The sequence below is a fragment of the Salmo salar genome, chromosome 17 (genome assembly GCF_965601325.2).
Source record: "Salmo salar chromosome 17, fSalSal1, whole genome shotgun sequence".
Classification (NCBI taxonomy): Eukaryota; Metazoa; Chordata; class Actinopteri; order Salmoniformes; family Salmonidae; genus Salmo; species Salmo salar.
In genome coordinates, this window is record NC_138307.1 from 9,494,882 (window position 1) to 9,506,167 (window position 11,286).

The window sequence follows — 11,286 nt, forward strand, 5'->3', positions numbered from 1 at the left end:
GAAAAAAGCACACAGGAAAATTATAATTTATTGCTGAATGTGTGGAGGAAATATGATATGGAGGTTTTCTGTGTTGTCTTTGAGGAAATGTTTCTGTTCTCAGTGTTTCTATGACATCATTGGTCAGGCTTGACAGTTGTTTGACAGTTACAATTTCCACTTTCTGTGTAAAGACATTGGACAGAAAAACAACAAAATATCTCAGTAAGAGAAAGCACAATATCTTAGCTGGACACTACTCTAGATGTAGCAATGCTCGGTCACACTTTATTTGGATAGTCCATCTGTACATGCTCTACAGATAGTTTGTTGATAGTATGACAATCTGTTGATAAGCAACTGCTTGCTATGGTTAGGGCTAGGTTTAGAATAAGGGTTAGGGGTAACGGCTAAGGTTAGGGTAAGTGTTAAGTTTAGGGTTAGGATAAGGTAATGGTTAGTAGATAGTTGAAGTGTTACTGATAGCTTGTAGATAGTCTGTAGAGCATCTTCAGATGGACTATCCAAATAAAGTGTTACCCATCCAACAAACATATCACCCTCACATTAAACGAGAGAGAATAACTGAGTGCTTCTGTTTGGCTGGGTCTTCCTTTTACGACATTCCTGAACCGGCACAAGCAGGTTTTCCTCCAGGAAAGAATGTTTGTTCTCTGGGCCTGTGGGGAGACTCCTTTCCACTGCTCCTGCTTCTCCTCCTGCTTCCTCTAACCACTGCTTCCCGAGACTCAGAGAGACGTCTGGGACTGAGACGGAGACCATGGCTTTCCACAACCTCTGTCTGAAGGTTCTACTGCTAACTGCCTTCCTCTCCTACTGCGCTCACTCAGGTAAAACCCTTCCGTGACTCACATCCATATTGTACATTTGTGATTGAGTGTAGTCACTGACCCATCACATTTATACTGTAAATTTGCAGGTTGATGCATTCAAATGTCATAGTATGTTGCCACGTGACAAAATTGTTACAAAGAATAGAGATTTGGAAAGGGGTGCCTGCATGCCTGTCTCGATACATTTTCCCATCTCACTTTTTTTTTGAGATTGCTGAGATCAGCCGAGACTGGATTTTTTCTTCTTCCTGAGGACAGTGTGACATCTGATTTTGAAAGAGTTCAGTGGCTATTCTATCCACCTTGTAGCCACCATCTTGGATTCTCTGTAGGAAGCTTTGATTTTTGAAGTTCACCGGGAGAAAGAATAATGGGAAAGGGAGAAAAAAGGAGAGGTAAAACCAAGAGAATAGCAAGAGGGAGGGAGAGTAAAAAAAAGCGGGTGAGAGAGAGAGAGAGAGAGAGGGATTGAAGTATTTCTGTGTGGAGGACAAAAGGAGGTCAAACCAAAACACAGCTCCTGGAGGGAGGATTTCACACCCTCGTGTCACATTGTTTGTCCGTGAATATCACCCTCCTACCGTCTACTGTCTGCTAGCTAGAGGAAGGTCTCCGCTCTCTACCTCTCTAACCGGCTGTCTAATATCAAACCAGACCCCACTACATTTAAAAAACTACATCGATTCAACCCATCCATTACCCTTTACACTTGTGGGAATTGGCCTATATGGATAGGGCTACATCGAAATGTTTCTTACAGAATAAATATGAAAAGCATACGCATAATCGTGGTAACAGTTGAAAGGGAACAGTTTGGAGATAATGGGAAAATGATTAGACCAAAGTTGGGCTCACTTGACACAAGACTGAATCCAAACATTATACTGTTGATTTTATGTGCATTTTACTGTACTTTTTGCCACATTTGTTGAAAACAAAATCTGAAAATACTCTGGATATATTCTTGTAACATGACGATAATATTTCTGGAGAATGTGGGGTAGGTGCAACAAAAACATTTAAAGGGTTTGAGTGAGAGGTCTAACTGGTGTCTCTAAGTGGTCACACTCCTCTCCAAAGTGGGCACAGTTCCTAAGCAATGTCAATGCACTTTTATGACTCAAAGAAGAGTCTTCATTTATACGTTGTTGTTTTTTTGCGCTCCTAGCTGTGCCATTGAGGAACTAGAGCAAGCTTACTTGTAGTTGTTTCATTTGGAACACAACCCCGCATCCCTGCTTTGGTAACACTTTGATTAACTGGAGTGTTTTTCAAGTATTGGTATGGTGAATGGGTATGAAGGGAGGGATATACTAGGTTTTTGTATACTGCACAGGTCTGACGTCTTGATAGGAGAATTGTAAACACTTAAATGTTTCAGAATTAGATTTGTTAGATACTCCTTTCATGAACTCTCTCTCTGTCATAGGGCATAACAATGATATACACTGAGTGTACAAAACACCTGCTCTTTCCATGACATAGAGTAGACTGACCAGGTGAATCCAGGTGAAAGCTTGAATCCATTATTGATGTCACTTGTTAAATCAGGTTAAAGAAGGATTTTTAAGCCTTGAGACAATTGAGACATGGATTGTGTGGATATGTGTGCCGTTCAGAGGGTGAATGGGCAAGACAAAAAGATTGAAGTGCCTTTGAACAGGGTATGGTAGTAGGTGCCAGGCGAGTGTGTCAAAAACTGCAACGTTTCCCGTGTGTATCAAGAATGGTCCACCACCCAAAGAACATCCAGCCAACTTGACACGACTGTGGGAAGCACTGGAGTCAACATGGGCCAGCACCTTGTAGAGTCCATGCCCTGGCGAATTGAGGCTGTTCTGAGGGCAAAAGGGGGTGCAACTCAATACAAATATTTTGTACACTCACTGTGCGTCTTTCATAGTAATGATATAACAGTTGATACAAAGTGATTGTAATGTTTAGATCAAGTAGAATGTATCTGATTTGTCTTTATTTAACCTATTTTTGTCTGTGCGTCTCCAACAGATGGCGCAGGGGAGAACAAGCTCCACAGACTACTGAAGAAAAGAGATGGTAATATGGATTATGGCTGTTTTTCATGAGAAACATCTCACAGCTGAGACTACACACACACTGACTACACTGAGCCACGCTACTGTAACGTCTGCTTCCAACTCACGCTCTCAAACACATAGATCCCCTGAACGCAGCTCACTTTCCAGCTCACACTCTCAAACACATAGATCCCCTGAACGCAGCTCCCTCTCCAGATCCTAATCACCTGAATTCTGATCACTTGTTCACACAACTGTATGTCATTTACACACACTATTTAGTTCAGTTCATTGCACCCCATCATTGTGAGGTATTGTTTGTTTTTGTCCACATTCTATTCAGAGCTCTGTTTATTTCCGTATTAGTCCTCCTGTGTATCGTAGTTTTTGGCCATCCTCACTAACGATGCCTTTTTGCCTGTTCCCTGCCTGTACTTTAACCTATCAGATTTCCTGTCGTCAACCTCTTTCCTGATCTCCCGGACTATGTTATTAGCCTTTTCCCTGCGTGTTCTGTTACCTTTTTGGATTCCGTGTGTATGACCTTCTGCCTGTCCCTGGACACAGCTACCTGCCTCCTCCTGTGATCCTTTGCTAACAAACACCTGCTGCGCCCTGCGCTTTAAACCAGCTCTCTGTCTCCAATCGTATTCATTACAACTACATCCACATGTCTGCATCATTAATGTCAGGAAAACAATTCACCTTTCACTTGCCTAGTTAAATAAAGGTGAAATAAAAATAAATAACTTTATCGACAAATCCACCTCAGGCGGTAATCTTTTCACACTTGTCTAGCTTTGAATAGCCCTGTCAAGTTCAGACAGACCTCCATGGCACGCAGCACACGCAGTCCTCTGTGGGATGAGTGCCTGGACTGATAAGTGACAGTCTCAGATGATGATAGCTTCATGAGTCTTATTAATAATATAAAAACACCCGTTGATATTTATAGAGTGTCGCTGATGCAGCCTTAGGCTCCTCTCCTGTCTGTCCTGGCTGCTGCTGGTCGGTCAGAACCACTCTCTCTCTCTGTCACTGACAGCTCCCCTGCTTCCTACACACTTCCCCTGCATCTGACCCTGCTGTAGGCAAACAGGTGTGCTTATTGACTTCTTTACATCCACACCTTGACCCATGACCTCTCCTTACCTGTATTTCCTTAGTGGGCGGAGGTACGAAGCCTGTGTGGGTGGCGGTGGCCCCCTCCAAGGCCAAAGAGTTCCTGACATCCCTACGGAGGCCCAAGAGGAACATCTGGGACCGCAGCAGGCCAGATGTGCAGCAATGGATCATGCAGTTTATGCACATGGGGTATGACGAGGCGGTAGGTGCACTGCACACTGCACCCTTCACAATGCACTGCACTCTGCACACACAGACGCTTTACCCATTGGTCAGTAAAGCATTCCTACAGTCCTTAGAGTAATCCGATCTAGTAAACTACAACTGCATCATATACTATCATGTATTATAAAGTGGGTGGTTTGAGCCCTGGATGCTGATTGGCTGACAGCCGTGTTATATCAGATGGTATACCACGGGTATGACAAAATATTTATTTTTACTGCTCTAGTTATGATGGTAATCAGTTTATAATAGCAATAAGGCACCTCTGTTGTTTGTGGTATATGACCAATATACCACGGCTAAGGGCTGTATCCAGGCATAATGCAAGAACAGCTATTAGCCGTGGTGTATTGGCCATATACCACACCCCCTCATGCCTTATTGCTTAAATATACAATTCCATGTAACATTACAAATAACTGGCTCAAAGGAAGAATGACCAGCACAGTACCGGCACATTCCTATTATGTTCCTTATACCATTAATCTAATCGGAATTATTTTCCTTTAATATGGTTATAGAAACTCTGACTATTTTTCCTTCCTTGTATAAGTCCCATGGTGGCATTTACAGGAATGATAGGTAAACATATGAAAAGGTCAGTCTTTGTGTTTGCTTCAGTCTCATACAGGCTGTACAGAAACATGGCTTCCCGTCTACAGCAATGTCTTAGCAACACAATGCAACCACTCTCCGCCGTCTAGACAGCTCGATTAGAAAGTGTGTGTGTGTGTGTGTGTGTAACCTCTCTACACTGTCCAGACAGCTCTATTATAGGGTGTGTGTTGATATTTATATGAAAGCTAGCGAGGCTGTGTGATTGGATTAATGTCGGTATCTGTGACACATGTCTCTTACCGGGCCCAGCAGCTGCCCCCTGTGTGTGTCAGTTCATTCCAGCTCCAACATCAGTCGATGAAGGGCCGTAATATTTCCCTCACGTCTGCGTCCATCGTCCAACAGCGGCGGACCTGTCCAAACCTTCTCGTCACATAAAGCCTAATAGAAAATGTGTCAGTTAATTATTCAAGACAAACAAGCACAAACGTAAGGCTGCCCTCTAACTCCAGTCATACTCTAACTCAGACACACCGTCCCTTCCAAGACTTCACCTATTCAGACATATTTACACTACTTTAACTTCTTATGGGCAGGTGGGACGGTAGCGTCACACCTGGCCAACATCCAGTGAAATTGCAGAGCATGAAATTCAAACTACAGTATTATAAATATTTAACATTCATAAAATCACAAGTGTAATACATCAAAATAAAGCTTAACTTCTTGTTAATCCATCCGCTGTGTCAGATTTCAAAAAGGCTTTACGGCGAAAGCATACCATGCGATTATGAGGACAGCGCCCCGCATACAAACACATGAAAAACATATTTCAACCAGGCAGGTGCGAGTCAGAAATAGCGATATAAAAAATGCCTTACCTTTGATGATCTTCTTCTGTTGGCACTCCAAAAGGTCCCAGTTACATCACAAATGGTCCTTTTGTTCGATAATGTCCTTCTTTATATCCATAAAAACTCAGTTTAGCTGGCGAGCTTCAGTCAATAATCCACCCAGTTTCCCTCCATCAAAATGCATACAAAATGAATCCCAAACGTTACTAATAAACTTTTCCAAACAAGTCAAACATTTATAATCAAACCTTAGGTACCCTAATACGTAAATAAACGATAGAATTTAAGATGGAGAATCATTATTGTCTTTTCCGGAGAAAAATACCAAAGAACGCGCTCTCTTCTACGTGCTTGGAAACACTACAGCCAAAATGGGAGCCACCTAGAAAAACTTCAATTTCTGGCTCATTCTTCCAAAAACCAGCCTAAAACTCTTTCTAAAGACTTGACATCTAGTGGAAGGACTAGGAACTGAAATCTGGGAGGACTTTTTTTGGGGGGGGGATGGTTTGTCCTCGGGCCTGCCATATCAGTTCTGTTATACTCACAGACATAATTTTAATAGTTTTAGAAACTTTAGAGTGTTTTCTATCCAGATCTACCAATTATATGCTTATCCTAGCTTCTGAGCCTGAGTAACATGCAGTTTACTTTGGGCATGCTTTTCATCCGGACGTCAAAATACTGCCCCCTACCCTAGAGAGGTTAAGTTGATTTCCCGCTGGGGTCATACATTATATACAACAACAAAAATATATGCACTCAATGTACTGCAAGTCACTTTGGATCAAAGCATCTGCTATTATGATATTATTTCATTGTATGTCCAGTTGTCCTTGAGTTGGATCTCTCCAACTGCATCTGTCACACAAATACACACACTGTGTCTTCTAACAACTTGTCTCTATTCACTCTCATTCAAACAAGTTCACGAGTCTTCTAGCTTGATTTTGTTAACGTTTTATCTCTTGTTGTCCATCCATCCCACAGAGGCTTGAGACTGACCTGTCCTACTGGATGGACCTGGCCCGGTCGTCAGACCAAGGTCGCCAGCACCATTATGACGAGAACGCCCCCATCGTGCCCCAGGACCCCGGTTCCTACAGACACGGCGCCAATGTCAATTATGACTACTATTAATTGGCCCGCAACAATCACATGAGCTTAAAGAGAGAGTTCTGCGATTTTACATAGTAAGATATATGTTCCCTTAGACGACTTCAAAGTAAGGAAACAAATATGTTGTTTTGTAAAATCGCTGAACTGTCCCAATCACATGAGTGCCTCCCTCTTCTGCCTTCTACAACGTATCCCTCTGATGTTATTCTGCACACATACAGTAATGTAGCCTTCTCTGTAATGCAAGAAATGGAGCTAAGACATGCCTGTCCCAGACTATGGATTGGGTCTTACTGTCTCTACATTGTATCCTTTGCTGTCTGGGAGATTGAGACCTGCTGGTGTACATGCTGTGATGGGACCACAATGCATTGGGTTGATCTGTCTGAATAACTAAATAAAGACAGTCAAAACCTTTAATAATTCATGACTCTTGTACATGTGTCCAGTGTGTGGTGAACCAGCAGACTGTACAGATACAGGCAGTACCTCAACCAGCCTGTAGATTGGATGCCAATCTATCCCTAAACTGATGCAGAAAAACAAACCATCATGGTGAAATAAAGGCAAAGGAGGGGCGACACAGCAAGCTGAGGAGACAGCAACACCAACCACAGTCAACAGTTTAATGGAAGAAAAAGACAGAGGTTAAAAGAGGAGAGAAACTAGGTAGTGAATGCTATCCCTTCTAACCTGTGGTTTGTGCCACTGAAATTGATTTTCTGTGTGATTGGGAAGAGTTAGTGCTATTTTGAATCCTTGGGATGTCCCTACCCTAAACCCTAACCTTAACATTAACCCTTAACTTAACCATTTAAAATGTCAACTTCATTGTGTTCAAGTCAGAGTAGGGACATCTCAAGGTTCCCAGATAGCACTGACCGATTGGGAAGGTTTCTGCCACTAATGTGTAATTAAAGTATGTTCTGTTTGAGTTGTTTGAGTTGCTCTCTGTGATAGGGCTGCCTTATACAACTGTCAACAGTCAGAAACAAGCAACAGTGGATGATAAATGTTCCACTCTGAAGCACAATGGAATATCTGTCAGTGATTTGTTCATGTCCATTGTCTCTTACAGATAAGACAGAGTCTTGTAGTTAACTATTGAATTTTGCAGTTGCTGTACACCCACACACTAAACAAATCTGTAGAGGGGGCACGACTTTGTAGACAAACAGCAGTATGGACCGGGAGTAAAGTTCTGAGCGGTATGTTATTGCTTTCATATCCCTAGCTTACTGTACATCTCATAAGTTCTCCTGACCTGCTGCGAAAGTCATTTCTGAAATAAGCTGTGTACCATCTTGTCAAAACTACTTCTCTGTCAACACTACACCAGGGAGGTTGCTCCCTGCTCTGTCCGCCTCACCGCAGGGACAGAAGTCAGAATATTTCCTCTGATAATAGCTACATTCACACATCACTGTTTCCCATCTTTCTATTTCACACAAATCAGCCTTATCGCAGCCAGTTAGAGTTCCTGCCTCTAATTTATAACACAAACAAGTTGATCTGTCATAGATTTGAATAATGATGTATACTAATGTTCAAAAGTTATGGGGTCACTGAGAAATGTCCTTGTTTTTGAAAGAAAAGCACATTTTTTGTTCATTAAAATAACATAAAATTGATCAGAAATACAGCGTAAACATTAATGTTGAAAAATGATTATTGTAGCTCGAAACGGCAGATTTTTATGGAATATCTACATAGGCGTACAGAGGCCCATTATCAGCAACCATCACTCCTATGTTCCAATGGCACGTTGTGTTAGCTAATCCAAGTTTATCATTTTAAAAGGCTAATCGATCATTAGAAAACCCTTTTGCAATTATGTTAGCACAGCTGAAAACTGTTGTCCTGATTAAAGAAGCAATAAAACTGGCCTTCTTTAGACTTGTTGAGTATCTGGGGGGGGGGGGGGGGGGGAGCGGGAGTAGACGGGAATAACGTGACACTAGAATTGGAAAGAATACAACTGGAAACCTGCTATAAAAGAATGAGAGACATCAGGGAGAATGTATTGCCTTAAAGCTAGAATCCTTAATTGAAACAATAACAAAGCATCCCCCTGACTCTGTTTTGGTAAAAAGCTGAGGGATGGGCCTGGAGAAACATAACCACTCTCAAATTCATGTAGAGACCTGTGGATGCAAGGACTGAATATCCATGGTATTAACGTTTTAGTTTTAACCATATTTTGATGCTTTACAGTGTTTTATATTGTTTGCAAACATTGGTGTAAAAAAAGCTTATAATTTGTGTTCTGATGGGGTATGACAGTTGAACTAAGGCATTTATAAGTTCTATTCTTTGACAATCAATGGGTATATATCATTAATTTATTGCTAAAAACATTTGATGTAGCAACTAAGGATTATAGCTTTAAAAAATGGCATGTTGACTATCATTTAATCAACGGCCTTGGATGCATGCCCCTGGGACACTATACACCCCAGCAAACAGCTCAGCCCATCAGCACAACATAGCTTCTACATGACAGTTTCAGTTCATTAGACAAATGCTCTTTCAGAGCCGTAGATCTCAGGGGGGGTGTCATGGATTAATTTAATTGATTTGGGTTTGTTTATCAGCGCTCTGCTTAGTGGAGGATGTGTATTGCACGGCCATAGGCTACAGAGCTAAACAAGGGCCGAGCCAGAGGGCTCAATAGCTGTCCGTCTCACATGAGAAGAGGTCTAAGAGGCAGGTGTTGTAGATAAATACTAGCAAGGCACTTGGAGACTGGAGTGTTTAATTACTGTGTAGAATATAGGGTCTAACAAGTCATTCTATATTAATGTTGAATATAGGATCATTGGAATATAGGATCTATCTTTATTTTCAAACAGTCCATCATATTATAGATTTGTGTGATGAGATTGGAGAAGCGGTGGGCCAATACAGTAGAAATGTGGCGGTTAAAGTAATGTTATATCGTATTTGTGTTCTATCGATTCCCGGGGTCATTTCATATTTTCATGTGTATCTGAGTGCTTCGCCGGTATGACGCATCATACTGGCTGTATTTCTGCCTGCTTGCATGGTGAATAGCTCAAAGATGCACAAATACGATATAACATTCAAAATGGGTGAATCTTTACTTTAACTAAGTTGATAGAACTGATGCCACACGCACACAAAGAGAGACACACCGAGAGACACACACGCACACATTTTTATGATGCACTAATTAAAGACAATATAACTGCGAGTGTCACTGACATGCTTCCTGCAATTTATAAAAATAGAATAGCGGTATACATTTTTTTCTATCAAGGATGATGGAAGTAGGTCCCAGGTTCAGTCAATGTAGATGAGTTTGAAAATGTACAGTTGAAGTCGGAAGTTTATATACACTTAGGTTGGAGTCATGAAAACTAGTTTTTCAACCACTCCACAAATTTCTTGTTAAACTATAGTTTTGGCAAGTCGGTTAGGACATCTACAAGTAATTTTTCCAACAATTGTTTACAGACAGATTATTTCACTTATAATTCACTGTATCACAATCCCAATGGGTCAGAAGTTTACATACACTAAGTTGACTGTCTTTAAACAGCATGGAAAATTCCAGAAAATTATGTCATGGCTTTAGAAGAGCTGTGACAAGCCGAAGAACACCATCCCAACCATGAAGCACGGGGGTGGCAGCATCATGTTGTGGGTTGCTTTGCTGCAGGAGGGACTGGTGCACTTCACAAAATAAATGGTTCATGAAGGAGGAAAATTATGTGGATATATTGAAGCAACATCTCAAGACATCAGTCAGGAAGTTAAAGTTTGGTCGCAAATGGGTCTTCCAAATGGACAATGACCCCAAGCATACTTCCGAATTTGTGGCAAAATGGCTTAAGGACAACAAAGTCAAGGTATTGGAGTGGCCATCACAAATCCCTGACCTCAATCCCATAGAAAATTTGTGGGAATAACTGAAAATGCATGTGCAAGCAAGGAGGCCTACAAACCTGACTCAGTTACACCAGCTCTGTCAGGAGGAATGGCCCAAAATTCACCCAACTTGTTGTGGGAAGCTTGTGGAAGGCTACCAAAAACATTTGACCCAAGTGAAACAATTGAAAGGCAATGCTACCAAATACTAATTGAGTTTAAGTAAACTTCTGACCCACTGAGAATGTGATGAAAGAAATACAAGCTGAAATAAATCATTCTCTCTAATATTATTCTGACATTTCACATTCTTAAAATAAAGTGGTGATCCTAACTGACCTAAAACAGGGAATTTTTACTAGTATTAAATGTCAGGAATTGTGAAAAACTGAGTTTAAATGTATTTGGCTAAGGCGTATGTAAACTTCCAACTTCAACTGTATGTCATTCAATCCATGTTTGACTCCAGCACAGCTTGCTAACAGCCTAAGCACTTCCTCTCTGCACCACATGCTATGAAGTAAAACCACTTTGGGATGAGAATCTGGCTCGTCAAACAGACAAGTTAGAACAACTGCAGTTGGAGCTCCATTGACAGATCATCTACCTCTACCGGGATGTGAGTCATTTTCTCTCAAACTCCTC

At 41.4% G+C, this 11,286-nt stretch overlaps 1 protein-coding gene across 1 annotated transcript; it reads left to right on the top strand.

Annotated features, from left to right (window-relative positions):
• The first annotated feature begins 642 nt into the window (after positions 1 to 642).
• LOC106575251 (augurin-B) lies at positions 643 to 7,173 on the top strand. The gene is made up of 4 exons (XM_014151644.3): positions 643 to 830; positions 2,841 to 2,888; positions 4,036 to 4,196; positions 6,622 to 7,173. Exons 1-4 carry the CDS (start codon positions 761 to 763, stop codon positions 6,769 to 6,771), a joined length of 429 nt encoding a protein of 142 aa, XP_014007119.1. The 5' UTR covers positions 643 to 760; the 3' UTR covers positions 6,772 to 7,173.
• Positions 7,174 to 11,286: the final 4,113 nt, after the last annotated feature.